The sequence below is a fragment of the Ornithorhynchus anatinus genome, chromosome X5 (genome assembly GCF_004115215.2).
Source record: "Ornithorhynchus anatinus isolate Pmale09 chromosome X5, mOrnAna1.pri.v4, whole genome shotgun sequence".
Taxonomy (NCBI): Eukaryota; Metazoa; Chordata; class Mammalia; order Monotremata; family Ornithorhynchidae; genus Ornithorhynchus; species Ornithorhynchus anatinus.
Window position 1 is genome coordinate 57,511,094 of NC_041753.1, and position 17,061 is coordinate 57,528,154.

At 46.7% G+C, this 17,061-nt stretch overlaps 1 protein-coding gene across 2 annotated transcripts in view; it reads left to right on the forward strand.

Moving 5' to 3' along the window:
- Nucleotides 1-226: 226 nt before the first annotated feature.
- SMC5 (structural maintenance of chromosomes 5) overlaps nucleotides 227-17,061 on the forward strand; it is a 56,394-nt gene continuing 39,559 nt past the window's right edge. Inside the window, exons 1-6 of one of the 2 annotated variants that reach the window (XM_001505331.5) lie at nucleotides 227-447; nucleotides 4,298-4,439; nucleotides 9,638-9,690; nucleotides 11,280-11,442; nucleotides 14,404-14,538; nucleotides 15,635-15,775. In XM_001505331.5, coding sequence (XP_001505381.1) covers nucleotides 275-447; nucleotides 4,298-4,439; nucleotides 9,638-9,690; nucleotides 11,280-11,442; nucleotides 14,404-14,538; nucleotides 15,635-15,775 — 807 coding nt within the window. In that variant the 5' untranslated portion in view covers nucleotides 227-274. Of the gene's footprint in view, nucleotides 448-4,297; nucleotides 4,440-9,637; nucleotides 9,691-11,279; nucleotides 11,443-12,306; nucleotides 12,427-14,403; nucleotides 14,539-15,634; nucleotides 15,776-17,061 lie in introns of those variants that run through there. The other variant, XM_007655541.3, reaches the window with a different exon arrangement.

Consider the following 17,061-nt stretch of genomic DNA (forward strand, 5'->3'; position numbering starts at 1 on the left):
TGCTTCTCCACCTCTCCCCCCCATCCCTCTTCCGGCTCTCTTCCCTCTTCCCCGCGCAGGGCCGTTCGAGTTCCGATGAAAGCGAAAGCGGACCGCCGGGCCGCCGGGCCGCCCCGGGCCGCCCCCGGCCGCCCCCGCCATTGGAGCCGCGGACAATGGAGGCGGGGCGGGACGGCGCAGGCGCAGGGCGAGTCCCGCACGCGCGCTTTTTCTGCGCGGGCCGGAGAAGTGCGGGAACCGGAGCAGCCGGAGCGGCGGCGGCCCGTTGAGCGGGATGGCGGCGCCGGCCAAGAGGAAGCCCGGGCCCGCGGAGGAGCCCCCCATCCCCCGCAAGCAGCCATCGGCGGGCGGCAGCCAGGTCCCCGGGGCCCGGCGCTCCCGGCGCCCCCCATCCCCCAAGTGGCCGGCGGACGGCTCCATCGTCCGCATCGCAATGGAGAACTTCTTGTAAGTGGGGTGGGGGAAACGACGGTGATGACGATCGGCAGGGCGCCGGGGAAGCGCTCGCCCTGTGCCGGCCATCGATTAATAATGTTGGCATTTGTTAAGCGCTTACTATGTGCGGAGCACTGTTCTAAGCGCTGGGGGGGATACAGCGTCATCGGGTTGTCCCACGTGAGGCTCACAGTGAATCCCCATTTTGCAGATGAGGTCACTGAGGCCCAGAGAAGTGAAGTGACTTGCCCACAGTCGCACAGCTGACAAGTGGCGGAGCCGGGATTCGAACCCTAGACCTCTGACTCCCAAGCCCGGGCTCTTTCCACTGGCGAAGGGCTGACCCTGCGCCGGGCACCTTGCTAAGCGCCAGGTTGTTACACGGAACTCGGGTGGGACCCAGCCCCTGCCCCAAGTGGGGCTCATAGTCTCCATCCCCATTTTACAGATGGAGAAAGTGAGGCCCAGAGAAGTGACTGGCCCGAGGTCACGCGGCAGACAGGTGGCCGAGCCGGGCTTAGATCCCATGACCTTCCGACTCCCGGCCCTGGGCTCCGTCCACTGGGCCATGCTACTTAGGGAACACAGACCGCTCTCCGGCCCCTCGGTCCATTTCCCCATCGAGATGGGGCCTCTGGAACCCCGGCTCCGTAACGGACCGACTCCTCTTCAACCGTGACGTCCTCCCTCCTAATTAGTCACTGCCCCTCTGCACGGAGAGATCTATGTGGTTCACTCAAAGGTCACTTCCCTAGGGGGCCTGGTTTTCCCCCATTCCTTCTGACTCATAGTAATAATAATGTTGGTGTTTGTGAAGCGCTTACTATGTGCAGAGCACCGTTCTAAGCGCTGGGGTAGATACAGGGTCATCAGGGTGTCCCTCGTGAAGCTCACGGTCTTCATCCCCATTTTCTAGATGAGGTAACTGAGGCACAGGGAAGTTGTGACTTGCCCATAGTCACACAGCTGGCAAGTGGCAGAGCTGAGATTCGAACCCATGACCTCTGACTCCCAAGCCCGGGCTGTTTCCACTGATCCATGCTTCATGAGGAAAGGGAGAGGAACTGTCCTGCCCCCTTGTCTTCCTGTGGCACTTTCGAACCATTTTACCCCCCAGATCAAATCAGTGGTGTTTATTGAGCGCTTACCGGGTGCAGAGTGCCGAACCGAGGGCTCGGGAGGGTAAGATACACCAGACTTGGTAGACACGCTTCCCTGCCCACAAGGAGCTCACGGTCTAGAGGGACCCCCAAACTGCCAAGCACTATGGTAAATAAGGGGATAAATACAAGATGATTTGAACCACCAGAGGCCCCGGGCCCCCCAGGCTCCCAATCCAACTGGGAGAAGACAGATTAGAAACAATACCAAGAGTGAAGTTCCAAAATAAAAATCAGTTACAAGTTAAAGACTGAGATCACAGTGGTTCAGTGAAACAACTAACGGTTGTTCCAATAAGTAAAATAATAAGTCCTGGTAGGGAGGGTTCAGTCCTTATCTGCTCCAGGCGAGAGGTTTTCTTGAAGCTCATGCAGGCTCTCCAGAGTTTTGCCCACCGTAAATGCCCAATAAATACGATCAATTAATTGGAAAGATCTGAATGCATGTCCTCCAGTTGATGACGATGATAGTATCTGTTAAGCGCTTACTATGTGCCAAGCAATGATCTAAGCGCTGGGGTAGATACAAGGTAATCAGATTGTCCCATGTCGGGCTCACGGTCTTAATCCCATTTTACAGATGAGGTAACTGAGGCACAGAGAAGTTACGTGACTTGACCAAAGTCACACAGCTAAGTGGCAGAGCCATGATTAGAACCCACGACCTCTGCCTTCCAAGCCCGGATTCTTTCCTCTAAGCCACGCCGCTTCTCCAGCTGTGCTGGTCTGCGGAGGGGTGACTGGTTTGGGCTTGGGGTAGACCTGGCTGGCCTTGCGACCTGCAGATCTTATCGAGGGGCCAGACCTTTTGAGTCCCTTGCCCCGACTTTTTGAGGGCCAGGGCTTCCGTCATAGTGATCTTCGCAGTAGCCCCGGAGCTTCTGATCTTGTAGGAGCTTTGACCTGATGTGGTTAACTCTTGACATCTGCACCACCTGTTTCTAAACCGTTAGCAGCGCCAGGGGCTTTTTAGCGCTTTGGGAATCTGGCATCATGTGGCCGGGGCTTTCCTCCAAGATCTCCCCGTCTAGACTGTAAGCTCGTTGTGGGCAGGGAAGGTGTCTACTAACTCTGTTGTATTATACTCTCCCAGGCGCTCAGAACAGTGCTCCGCACACAGTGAGTGCTCAAGAAATAACATCGATGATGACTCGTTCATTATGCATTGCTTACTCTCTGCTCCAGTGGAGGGGTGGGGAAGGGAGGGATTTAGCAAACTGAAGGGCTTGATTGTACCGTCGGGCCCAGTTGGATGTATGTGTCGGGGGGCAAGGTATTAAACGATACATGTTGTTTTGGGGGGAGGTTGTAACCCCAGTATGTCTTTACCCCATGGACTACTGCGTGATTTCTATTATGCAGTTGCTGTTCATCTCTTCCAGGAGCTCTGGGTAATGTTACGTGTCAGAGTAGTGGCATTTATTGAGCACCCAACTGGGTGCCGTCCACTGTACCGAATGCTCAGGAAGTACAAAACGAAACGATATTTTCCCTGCACAAATGGAGCTTACATTCGAAGCGGGGAGGCAGCCGGAAACAAAGTTTCAGAATAATCAAAATAATCAGATATACCATCGAATGATGATGTATACCGAAGTGCCGAGGGTGGGTGTGAATAAGAGATTTCCAGTTCCCTTGAGTGCATTCTCTGTTACAATGTGTCTCTTCTGGCAGCATTCAGATCCCTTCGTACTATAAGCCATGTTAAACTCTTTAGAAACCCATTTTCCACTTCCTCCCAGAATCCTCTGTTGCCTTATGTCCCTTTGCCTGTGGCATTTGTATTCCTGTCAGCAAAGCATGAGAGCACTGTGACATCAAACGTGTAGGATGTGTCACTCCTCTTGAAGAAATGATCTCACAACTTTTTAGCAGTGGCCCTCTGTCTGTCTTTATAATAAATCCAACCCCTCTGGGTCTACCTCTGTTGTTCTCCTTGTTCCCGAGGAAGAATCGATTGTTGTTCCCCTTGGCAAGAAGCTCTTTGGAACCCTCTGTTTTGTATATGCCAACCATCTTTGCTTTACCCTAGCACTCCTATCTACCGGGAGGTCTGATGAAGAGTTTGTGTATTATGATTTGCCTTGAATAGTTTGATTTCTCTGGCTTTAACTATTGCTTCAGTGCTGTCCAGGTGGTAGATCTTGCTTGGGCCCCTGTTTTATGCCATTTTGAGCAAACTTCGTGGCTGCTATTCCCCCTCCATTTCAGCCAGGTGGGTCCTTGATGCCCCTTCTACCCTGGTCTCTACATAAACACCTTCAGAGGTGGTCAGGCCCTACCAGAAGATGCACTTAATAATTGTGGTATTAAGCACTTACTATATGTCAAGCACTGTTCTAAGTGCTGGGGAAGAGGTAATTAGGTCAGACACAGTCCTTGTCCCACACAGGGCTCACAGTCTAAGTAAGAAGGAGAGCACGTGTTGAATCCCCATTTTACAGATGAAGTAACTGAAGCACGGCAAAGTCCAAGTGACTTGCCCAGAGCCAAGCGGTAGAGCCGGGATTAGAACCCACGGGCTCTGACTCCTGGGCCTATGCTACTTCCATTAGGTCACATTGCCTCATCTTCATTTTGAGGGTGAAAATGTTGCTTAAATGGGCGGTGGCACTTCTTGGTGCTGTCTAGGACGAGGTCATCGAATCACTTCTGTTTTGCTTCATAATGACTGGAAATGATCTTGGGATGTTGTCTTTCAGAACATATGATACTTGTGAAGTATCTCCAGGGCCTCACTTGAATATGATCATTGGCGCTAATGGAACCGGAAAATCCAGCATTGTTTGTGCTATTTGTCTTGGATTGGGAGGAAAACCATCTTTCATAGGACGAGCAGACAAGGTAAATTGACATCATCACGTGCTTTTAATATCAAATCGGTTTCTGGATTATTTTTCCTGTGGGTCAGCCACACGTATTGGACAGATTTAAAAGTCTTCTGAGTACTACAAGCCTTTAAGTTGCCCTTTTGGATTATGAGGTGACTAGACTACTTATAGGCAGTAAAACTAGAGAGAAGTGAACTTGTGTTTACAAACATCAGGATTTTGAAAGTTACAGTTTCCGTGTTTACATAGCTAAGTGCATAATATTTACCCAACCTGGATTTAGGGTGTCTCTTGAGAGTGTCAGTACCTGCCCTTTGCTTTCTGTGCCTTTAGCCTGCTCTCCTCAAACTTCCAGGTAAACCCCGGGTTGAGGGCGGGAGGGTGGGCTACTGCACTTGGGTCTGAACTTGCTGGTTTGGGGGCCCAACGACAGCCTTGTCACGGATCTAATGAGGCTAAGTTGCTTCCCTGCTACAATCAGTCATTCGATCAGTGGTATTTACTGAGCGCTTAGTGGCCGCAGAGCACTATATTAAGGGCTTGGGGGAGTACAGTTAGAGTAAGGAGACCATTCCTCCCCTCAAGGCGACTCCCATTTGTGAATCAATCAATCGGTGGTATTTATTGTGCATAGAGCACTGCACTGACTGCATGGGAGAGTACAAAGCAACAGAATTAGCAGACAGGTTCCCTGTCCATAATGAGCTTATGGGAGGCTTAAATGGGTTTGGGAATCTGGGGTACTTGGCTCTGTGTCGGTGCTGGGATGGGGCTTGTCTTGCTCCTGGCTTATCAAGCGGCCTTACCCCCAAATTTGATAGAGTGACACCAGTGTGCATCAGCGGCCATGCATAGCCAAGCTCTGGTTTGGGGCTAGGCCACATCTGGATGCAGAAGTTTGGGAGAGGAGCCAGGAACAGAGCCCAGTCTGTTCCAGAGCCCACCAGTTGGGAGCTGGACCACGGTCAACATGCAGGGCTCCCAAACTTCGGTTTGCACTTCAGGGGGTTCTTTGGCTTAGACTAGGCCGATCCACGTCGGTTGCTTCTTGGGGGCAGGGACGGTGTCTTCATTTTTAGACCGTAAGCTCGTTGTGGGCAGGAAATGTCTGCCAACTCTGTATTGTTCTCTCCCAAGCGCTTAATACAGTGTGCTCCACCCACAGTAAGCGTGCTGTGAATACCGTTGGTGAGGATGAGGACCTCCCAATCACCTAGGAAGACGCTCTGCACCGAGGGGCTCAAGAAACTCTCATGATTGACTGACCTGTCTTCTAGCTGGTTGTACAGTTTCCCCACTCGTGGGGAGACTGGTTTGTTTCTCAGCCAGCCCTTGGGGAGCAGGGCCACTTGAGGAGGGGCTGTGGAGCTCTGCTCTGCCCCATTCTTGACATCAGAACAACCTAGCCTTTTCCACCCAAAGCCCCTCATAGATGGTTGAAGCAGCTGAGAGAGAACTGCCAACTATGGAGTCCTGCTTCCGCATGCCAGCATTGTTGAGTGTGCCAAGTACCTTTCAGCAGAACTGAAACTCTTTTGTTTGCCCATGAAACTCTTTGCTCGTTAGCAGGCTCAAGATCTATTTCAGTATTTTTTCATTCTGTCCCGAGCCCACTTGTGGTTTTATTTTTCTGGTGGAAATAGTTGCAAGCACTAGATACACTTTCAGAGACTGAGGTTGACAGGATTCTTGTCTTTGTCACTTATTCACTGTGAGACCTCGGGTGAGCCTCTGCCTCCTCATCTTGCTGACCTGAAGTGAATGAGAGTATCTGATAGTCATTCATTCAGTCATATTTATTGAGCACTTACTGTGGGCAGAGCACTGTACTAAGCGCTTGGAAAGTACAGTTCAGCAATAAAGAGAGACAGTCCCAGCCCACGCCGGGCTTACAGTCTAGAAGGGGGAGGCGGACATCAAAACAAGCAACCAGGTGTCAATATAAATAAATGGAATTATAGATATATGCACATCGAAGCAAATAAACAGACATCAATATAAAGAGAATTATAGATAGATATATAAGGGCTGTGAGACAGGGAGAGAGTGTCAGTAGTGCAGATGTTCAGATGGAGCCATACTGAATTTTCCCTCACCTCACTTTTCCTATAGATGTGATTTCCCAGTATCCCAATAATAGAATTAAAAAAAAAATGTCATTCGGTCACAGTCTGATTCCCTGCCTAGGTCCTAACCTAATGTCTTTCAAATGCCAGACCAAATGCGTCCATCCTGTTGGGCATGAACATGTATTTAGTTTTAGAAAATAGGCATTTTGAATTAGTTGAGACATTAGAAAAAAATGTTACTCTTTAAAACAGTAGTTCCCCATCTTTTCTCTCCTCAAGATGGGGTGGGGAGGTTTCCCCCTTTAAGGCACATCGGTGAATATTAGTAATATCTAGTGATTTTTCAGGTTCGAATCACATCTTCCATAATGAGCATTCAGGATCATCAAATTTTTCAAAGAAAGCTAAAGTCCATTTGTAAGTAGTACTTCAGTTGAATGAGTAACTTGAGCTTGAAGGCCCTGGTAGGGTGGGAGAGATATAGAAGCACTGAACCAAGAAATAGGGAAAGGATAAATGCCTTTATCCAGTCTGTGTCACGCTTGATGGATGTTGCAGAACACTAGTGGAGGAACTCTAATGCTCTGAAGGATAAGAAGCTCAGTGGGGGGTGGATAATATTCTTAACCCAATGGCAGGCTACCAAAACTGCCTAACTCAGGCTTTCATTATCATGGAGGGAGCCTATCTATTTGTGGGGCCTTTGAAAACCTTTATTTACTTTATAATGGTATTAGGTGGGTGCTTACTGTGTGCTCAAGCACTGCTATAAGCACTGAGGTAGCTACAAGTTAATCAGGTTGGACACGGGTCCCACGGGGCTCACAGTCAAAGTAGGAGGGAGAACAGGTGTTGAATCCCCATTTTACAATTGAGGAAACAGAGGCACAGAGAAGTTCATTCAATAGTATTTATTGAGCGCTTACTATGTGCAGAGCACTGTACTAAGCGCTTGGAATGTACAATTCGGCAACAGAAAGAGATGATCCCTGCCCAGTAAGGGGCTCCCAGTCTAAACAGGGGAGACAGAGAGCAAAGCAGGACAGAACAAAACAAAGCAAGTAGTCTGGCGTAGATATCACCAAGATAAATAGAATCATAGATATATACACATCATTAATGAAATACAGTAATAAATACTGTATACAAATATGCACAGTGCTGAGGGGAAGGGGGAAGAGCAGAGGGCGGGGGAATGGGGAGGGGAAGGGGAGCAGAGGGAAAGGGGGGCTCAGTCTGGGAAGGCCTCCTGGAGGAGGTGAGCTGTCAGTAGGGCTTTGGAGAGGGGAAGAGAGTTAGTTTGGCAGAGGCGAGGAGGGAGGGCATTCCACACCAGAGGTAGGACGTGGGCCAGGGTTTGGTGGGACAGGCACGAACGGGGGACCGTGAGGAGGTGAGCGGCAGAGGAGTGGAGTGTCTGGGGTGGGCAGTAGAAAGAGAGGTAGGGAGGAGAGGTAGGAGAGGGCAAGGTGATGGAGAGCTTTGAAGCCATGAGTGAGAAGTTTTTGTTTCTGGTGAAGGTCGATAGGCAACCACTGGAGGTTTTTGAAGAGGGGAGTGAAAGACCCAGAGCGTTTCTGTAGGAAGATGATCCGGGCAGCGGAATGAAGAATAGACTGGAGAGGGGAGAGACAGGATGAAGAGAGATCAGAGAGGAGGCTAATGCAATAATCCAGCCGGGATATTATGAGAGCTTGTACCAGCATGGTAGCAGTTTGGATGGAGAGGAAAGGGCGGATCTTGGCGATATTGTGAAGGTGAGACCGGCAGGTGTTGGTGATGGATTGGATGTGTGGGGTGAATGAGAGAGCCGAGACAAGGATGACACCAAGGTTGCGGGCCTGTAAGACGGGAAGGATGGTCGTGCCGTCCACAGTGACAGGGAAGTCAGGAAGAGGACAGGGTTTGGGAGGGAAGATAAGGAGCTCTGTCTTAGACATGTCGAGTTTTAGGTGGCGGGCAAATATCCAGGTGGGGATGTCCTGGAGGCAGGAGGAGATACGAGCCTGGGGGGAAGGGGAGAGAACAGGGGAGGAGATGTAGATTTGGGTGTCATCTGCATAGAGATGATAGTTGAAGCCTTGGGAGCGAATGAGTTCACCGAGGGAGTGAGTATAGATGGGAACAGGAGAGGGCCAAGAACTGACCCTTGAGGAACCCCTAGAGTTAGTGGATGGGAGATGGAGGAGGAGCCCGCAAGGAGATCGAGAATGAATGGCCAGAAAGATAAGAGGAGAACCAGGAGAGGACAGAGTAGACAGTGTCAAAGGCAGCTGAGAGGTCGAGGAGGATTAAGATAAAGTAGGAGCCATTGGATTTGGCAAGAAGGAGGTCATGGGTGACCTTTGAGAGGGCAGTTTCAGTGGAGTAGAGGGGACAGAAGCCAGATTGGAGGGAGTCCAGGAGAGAGTTGGAGTTAAGGAATTCAAGGCAATAAGTGTAGACATGTTCTAGGAGTTTGGAAAGGAAGGGCAGGAGGGAGATAGGCTGGTAACTGGAAGGGGAAGTGGAGTCAAGAGAGGATTTTTTTAGGATGGAAGAGACATGGGCATATTTGAAGGCAGAGGGGAAGAAGCCATAGGAGAGTGAGTGGTTAAAGATGGGAATTAAGGAGGGGAGGAGGGAAGGGGGCGATAGTTTTTATAAAGTGAGTGGGAATGGGGTCCGAAGCATAGGTGGAGGGGGTGGCACTTGTGAGGAGGGAGGAGATCTCCTCTGAGGATACTGCTGAGGAAGGATGGGAAAGTACGGGAGAGTGTTGGGAGCCCGGGTGGGCAGAGATGGAGAAGTGGGAGGGGTGACTTTTTGGGGAGCTCAAACTTGCCCAAGGTCACACAGCTGGCAGAGCTGGGATTAGAGCACAGCTTTAAAGCCTAGTCATAGCTCTCTTGCTTGATATTCTAAAAAATAAAGATTTCCGACATCCAACACTTCTCTACCCTCTGTCCCAGGAAGCTTCAGTGTCAGGGCGTAGCACCTTTGTGAGATCCTAGAACACCTGGAGCATGGTGCCTGTGAAAGCATTTTTGTCAGTTTGGGTACATCCCTGTAAAATAATGGTAATAATTTTTGAATTTCTCTGCCTTCCAATTGACCCATTGGACCTGATTTAATCACTCATTTGACATTTTTGGTTCCATAGGTTTCCTCTTTTGTGAAGCACGGTTGTAACAAAGGCCTGATTGAAATTGAATTGTGAGTATTGAAAAGGTCCAAAGTACACTTTTCCATTCAACCTCTTAATTTATGTTCATGGACTGCAATGCACTACAGATGTTGGCTTTAGCGAGGGCTAGCAATGTGGATCATATTTTGATGGTAACACTTTAAAATTGTCAGTATATAGATCATTTTTCTTTGATTGATTACACCACTTGCTTCTCAGGAAATACCAATTGAAAGCTTCAGTTTTTGCCCTAGTAAGTCAAGGAGTGTTTTGTTAGAGGAAAGGCGTATTTTTAAAAAAAGTATACGTCATCTCCCTTGGCAAGCGTAATCTCAGCTGCCGTTGCTATTGCAGGCGTCTTTTCTTTCCACTACGTAAGCTTCCAGAGAAGATAACAAGTAAAGCATCCCATCATGGTTAAATATTTGAGAATCTGCAATTTGCGTGGTGATGTGCTACCCAAAGAAATAGACGTGATCTTCGATGCTGACCTTACAAAATAGGTAGAGCGTAGACTGGACATGAAGAAGCACTGTGATCTAGTGGAAAGAGCACAGTCCCAGCAGTGAGGAGACTGGGGGAGTGAGGAGACTGGGGTTGCAATCCCAGCTTTGCAGGTTGCCTGCTCTGTGACCTTAGGCAAGTCATTTAATTTCTCTGTGCCTCCCTTTCCTCTGTCAAATGGGAATTCCTCAGCAGTCCTTCATCCCCTTGGACTCTGAGTTCCCTGTGGGACAGGGAATGTGATCTGATTGTAGTATATCTAGACCCCATGACTTAATAGGTGCTTGGCTAGTGAGTACTTAATAAATACCCCCCTCATTATTAGTTTGCTTTGTTAATCTGTGGGGAAACCCTGAGGCAACTGGGCAGGTTTATAGCCTGGGCTTCCAAAGGAAGCCACTGCTTTGAGGCGGGCTCCATTGCTACTTTACACCTGCAACTGGTCACTCCTGGGGAGCTCTCCAAAGGGAGTTCCAGGTAAGAGGAAGGATGTGGGAAAGGGGTCTGCGGAGAGATCGAGGTAGAGGGTAGGTTGATGTTAGAGGAGCTGAGTTGAGCTGGGCGGCAGAATGAAATGTGGACTGGAGTGGGGAGAAAAAGGAAGCGGGGAGGCTGGCGCAGTAGTCAATCCGGAACAAGATAGATGCTTGGATCAGCATGGTAGCAATTTGGATGGAGAGGAAAGGGCGGATTTTAGCAGTGTTGTGAAGGTAGAATGGATAGGATTCGGTGACAGATTGAATATGTGGGTTGAACGAGAGAGCTGTGTCGAGGGTAATGCCAAGGTTATGGGCTTGTGAGTTGGGGGTGGTAGTGGTGTCTACAGTGATGGGAAAGCCTCGGGGCGGACTGAGCCTGGGGAGATGAGGAGTACTGTTTTGGATCACGTTAAGTAAGTTTAGAAATATGGTCTTAATTAGTTAAATTGAAGTCTTCTCAGTTCATGTAAATGGAATAAAAGTAATTGTGTAAAAATAATCTTGCAAGTAAATTTTAAAAAATATCAAAATAAACAAAACTAAGGTGTCCAGAAAGAATGAAAATTGAGTTAAATTTTGTTGAGCCTTTTCTGTGGTTTCTGGCCCTTGTAACTAATTACTTTTTTGTTAACTAGGTTCAGGGCTTCTGGAAATGTTGTCATCAAACGGGAAATTCACATAGCAGGCAATCAGTCTTCCTGGTTCGTTGATACAAAGCCTGCAACTCAAAAAGTAGTAGAAGAGCTGATTGCAGGCCTAAATATCCAAGTGGGCAATCTTTGCCAATTTCTACCTCAGGTATGAAATAATTGTAAAGATTGAAAAATGATTTGTGTAATGAAAAAATGCATATAGTTTTGAAGTAGAGTCTTTGTTAATCTGATAGGATATTATAAGATGTGTCCTTATTGAAATTTGGTAGATATTGCTAGTAATTTTTGCAACTGCCTTTAGTGTTTAGGCTATGATTTTTTACAATTTCAACTGCTCTCATTAAGAAAAATTAGAAACAGCCTTTATTTGCTGCTTTCATTTTTACTACATAGATTTTTAAAATAATGAAGAAAGTCTTTTTTTCTTTTCATGGTATTTAAATGGTTACTATGTGGCAGACACTGTACTAAGCGCTGAGGTAGAAACAAGAGCATCAGGTTGGACGCGGCCCCTGTTCCACGTGGGGCTCAGTCTTCATCCTCATTTTACAGATGAGGGAACTGAGGCCCAGGGAGGTGACTTACCCAAGGTCAATTCTGCAGACGAGTGGCAGAGCTGGGGTTAGAACCCAGGTCCTTCTGACTCCCAGGCCCATGCTCTAGCCACTAGGCCACGCTGCTTCTCATGGCCTATGTGTTCCAGCTCCTTCCTTGGCCAGAGCTCCACCCTCGGATCAGCCTCACTTTGTCTGGAGGCAACAAGGGGGGTACTTGTGGGGGGCACCCTCTGGCCCGCTCGCACCTCATGGTGGAATCAAAGAGCTTTATTCCTCTGCTCCTCCCCTGATGCTAGTAGTTTCAATGGGGGAGGGGGGAGAGGGGAACAGATTTGCATAATCTTTTAAAAAAATTTTTCCAATGTTTTTATTTTTAAAGATGATGATATAAAGATTATAAGAAAAATTCAAATTCTTTTACAGTGGATTAAATATTTCAGGAAACAATCATAATTGAAAGGTATAGTGAGAGACTTTGAGACGGATGAAAATCCTCCCCTTATAAGAGGCTCAAAGGAAAGTGCAGCGAACTCTAATTCATCCAAAGATAATGAGGAGTCAATAATAACTGGGTAATTGAATTCGCACATAATGCTTAAAATTCTCAAAAATGTATTCTAGTTTTTCAACTTCTTTTCTCTTTTTTTTTTTTTTTAATACCCGAATATCTTGCCAGTAATGAAGTTGACTGATGTGAGTTTCGGTTTGAACTTCCTGCCTCTGTTCCCCCTCCGATGGAGGAGCTAAGCATAAGAGCCACCAGGTGGACAGCAGGAGCAACCCACAGACTGTAGTTGAAATACTGCTACTTGCTTTTCTCAGAGATTACAATATCTGCTCGTACCATTTATCGTGATTTGTGTTAGGGTTAAATTGGAATATTAAAGCAATATACATTTTAAAGTGTTACTTTTTGGTTTTTGTAGTTGATATTAAAAGGCAAATAAGTCTTCCAGGGAAATGAAAGTGTAATGTTGTCATGCTTCATGATTCAGTCGTATTAATTGAGCGCTTAATGTGCAAAGCACTGTACTAAGCGCTTTTGCGTAAGTAAAATGTGAGCTGGTTGTTACACTGCGTGATTTGACTTAGCCATTAAAATAGCTTATTCAGTACATGTGGTAAGCACAGAATACCTGCAAGGCCTAGAGAACTCATCAGAAGAAAAACTTAATTTAATCTTCAAGGTACTTATTTTTTTAGGGGATCTGTTAAGCTCCTACTATGGGACTCACAGCTTAAGTAGGCAAGAGAACAGGTTTTTAATTCCCATTTTACAGTTGAGGAAACTGAGGCACAGAAAAATGAAGTTACTTGCCCAAGGTCACACAGCAAGCAACCCAGGTCCTCTGACTCCCAGGCCCAGGTTCTTTCCATTAGTTTGCATAACGTAACGGAACTATGAATACATAGTGTTCTGTGACCATGGGTTTTTTAAAGGAACATTTTAAATAGGTTTAACTTTCAAATGTAACAGTTTATTTTTAGTAGCTTCTTATGTTCAAAGCTTTTCACCTACTAGACTCATTTTGTCTTTCTACTTCTAGCACAACTAATATTCATTCACAGATTGACCTGAATGAAGCAAGTGTGGGTGGCTCAGTCATCGAGCTAAGTCTGCCGTCCTTTGTAATTTAGTCAGTTTACGGTTCTTCATGCTCTGTCCTCTTTCTTCCTTCATACTGTTTTCCTGTAAGCCATTTCACTCGTTATTTGCATCTTCCCCCGGAGCTCCGCTTCACGTTAGCAGCTCTGATAACATGTTTGGTGGGAAGGGTATCGAATGACTCTTAACTAAAAGTGACTGTCCATTTCATTTCTCTGTCCCTTTCCTGTTGTGTCCTTGTTGACGGCTCAGGCTTCATAAAAATTCTTAAATTACTCCCTGTTCTTAACCCAAACTCAGGCAGATTTCCAAGATCGCTCAGTGATGAAACACCTTTACACCTGCAGTGCCGTTTTTCAGAGCTCCTTTACAGATAGTGGCAGAACACAGCAAGATAAAAGGATGGAGTTTGGAAAGGGGATTGCCTTATCGGCATCCTTCTTTACCCTCTGAGGAGAGCCGTAGGGCAGGAAGCAGTTGGTCTTAATCTCAGACAGTGTTGGGGGTGATGCAGGGTGGGAAAACGTTGATTTTGATTCAAAGTAATAACACTTATGGTATTTGGAAGCGCTTACTATGTGCCAAGCACTGTTTCAGCGCTGGGGTAGATACACACTAGCACAGACATTTGGTTTACTATATGACCACTCGTCTCCTTGACTTAGTTTCACTCTAAGACTTAGGTGTTTTAGTAGGTGGTCAGAGTGATTAAATCTTGAACTAAGTGGTTCTGTATTCAGAACTTCTTTTTCTGGATTAACTGTTGTGCTCTGCCCCTTGAAAAGCATCTATTCTTTATCCCTGTTTTCCCTTTCGAAAGTGATGAAAAAGCTCTCTGTGATCCTTGGAGGGAGAAACAGTAGAAGGGGCGATGTGTGATGTTCGTGTTTGCTGTGATGTTATATTCAAGTAATCATGCAGATGTTTAATTCTGATCTTCTAGGACAAAGTTGGGGAGTTTGCAAAACTCAGCAAGATTGAGCTTCTTGAAGCTACAGAGAAGTCAATTGGCCCTCCGGAAATGTATAAATTTCACTGTGAGCTCAAAAACTTCAGAGAGAGAGAAAAAGAACTGGAGGTATTTAATATCAGTAGTACAGAGAAAGCTATCATTTTCAGTTTCTGGGATTGATCTTGCAGATGGGTATCTGTCATTGAGAACGTCTCAATTGGTACAGCTATGGAGAGTGTTTGAATTCATTCATTCAGTTGCATTTATTGAGCGCTTACTGTGTGCTGAGCACCCTACTAAGCGCTTGTTTTGTTTTGGCTATCTTCCCACTCCCTAGAGACCTCCAGTCTGGCATGCAGTCCAGCACTGGTAAACTCTTTGGGCTCGTAGTTCAGTCGGCATGGCATCTCATAGAATTCAAAGTTCTGTCCCACTGAAGGCTGTCAGCCGGATTCATGGCCAGTTTTGAGGCTAGACAAGTCCACCCACTTCACCTATAATGCAAGGGTTGAGTTTTTGAGAAACCTCACTCCATAACACTCTCTTGTTCCAGTGTCCTACACTCACATGCACAGTTTCTTTAAGAACAAGGCCCACCAAGCCCCAACAGGCTTGTGTTGTCCAAAGAAGAGTTGTGGTTTTTGTTAACCGCTTACTATCATGTTCCAAGAGCTGCACTAAGTGCTGGGATGGTTCCACACGGAACTCACAGTAGGAGGAAGAACAGACATTGAATCCCCATTTTGCAGATGAGAGCACTGAGGCCCAGAGAAGTGAAGTGACTTTCCCAAGGTCACACAGCAGGTGAGTGGCAGAGCCAGGATTAGAACACAGGTCCTCTGACTCCCAGGCCTGTGCTCTTTCCACTCGGTCCCGCTGCTTCCGTAATTCCCTAATCCGTCATTCAGTCATGCTTATTGAGTGCTAACTGTGCATAGAGCACTGTACTAAGCGCTTTGGAGAGGACAGTGCAGCAGAGTTGGTAGACACGTTCCCTAATCGCATTCTAGCCAAAACACAAATCAAAAACATGCATTGTGGCCAAATTGACTTATTTCTGGGTTCCTGTAATTGGCATTTGTTTTGCTTTAATATCCCATCCCTTTTGGATGCATAACTTTTGTGTGATGTATTGCTTAACGCTCTTCATTTTGCCCAAGGTAAATGAAGAGTTAGAGCTCTGCATTTTAATCAATCATATATTTAATGTATGTTTGGGTAGAATTCATATAAGGAGAAAAACAACTTCCTGGATAAAATGAAACATCAAAATGAGCGATATAAGCAAGATGTGGAGAGGTACTATGAACATAAGCGTCATTTGGATTTGATCGAGATGCTTGAGGCAAAAAGGCCATTGGTGGTAAGATTTTTTTTTAGACAAAGTAAAAGCCCACATCCTCCGTTTAAAAAAAAAAAAAAATCGATATGTTGACTAAAACCTGCCATCATTTGGGGGAAATCCTCTACCTGTCATATTTGCATCCTTCTCTGTTTTTTTGTTCCCACATTAGTCCTTGTATGTCTCTAGATTCGCCTTTACATTTTGAGCTCAGTTTGATCCCCTCCTCTTCCTTTTTAACCCCTCTGAGCCCCTGGCCTTATCCTCCTTGCTGGCCTCGCTGAATCTCCCAATTTGCCACCTTTTGGTGCCTTAAAATCCCTTCAATTTCATCCTGACTTTTCTGTGAGCTCTCCCACCTTTCTTGGCCATTCTGAGTTTCTCCCCCACCCCCACCCTTCTCATTTCTGCTTTTCTGACTCATCTGAAGCCTCACATGCCTAACTTTGCACCAGCCTTCTTTTTCAGTAGTTGAGGTGTGACGGAACTTAACTGGCATAATGGATAGTATGTAGCAAAAGAGGTAAAGATTGCACCATTCAGCTTCTTTTCATTTTTATTCTTTGTCGTGTACTTGACCCAGACCGAGCCATTCTTGATCCGTTCGGGGAAAGTAAACCATTGAAATTCAGGAGCATCAGAATACCTACTGTGTGCACAGCACTCTGTACTTATCACTTGGGAAAGGACAATAGAAGCTAACCCAAACCCTGCCCAAGGAGTTTATGAATTAACAAGTAGAGTTGTAAAATAATATAGGTGGGAGCCGGGTGGGGGGTGGAGAGAGTGCACCATGAGGTCAACTTGGAAGAAATGGAGTGTGATCTGGGGTGCAGTAGGAGAAGAGAGTGGATAGAGCGGGGGAGTGAGCTGATGAAATGCCTTAAAGCCGATGGTCAGGAGTTTCTGTTTGATGGGAAGATGAAATTACATGATTTGCATACCCCATTATTTAAGCACATCTCCCATACTTATCCCCCTTTCCTTCCCCCACCTGTAAATTATTTCCTAGTGTATATCTCCCTTGCTAGATGGTAAGCTCCTTGGAGATCGGAACCGTGTCTATTGTACTCTCCCAAGCACTGCAGTGCTCTGAACATATAATAGGTACTAAATGAATACTCTTGTTTGAGTTGATTGAAGGGGTAGCCATTGGAGGTATTTGAGGAGTGGAGAGGCTTGTGCAGAATGACATTTTTAGAAAGCTAAACCCGGTGAAGCATAGGGAGCAGGCAGGGAGACCAGTGAGGAAGCTGAGTCAGGCCGGTGCAGGAAGGTGTTTGGACCAGGATGGTGGCTATTCAGAT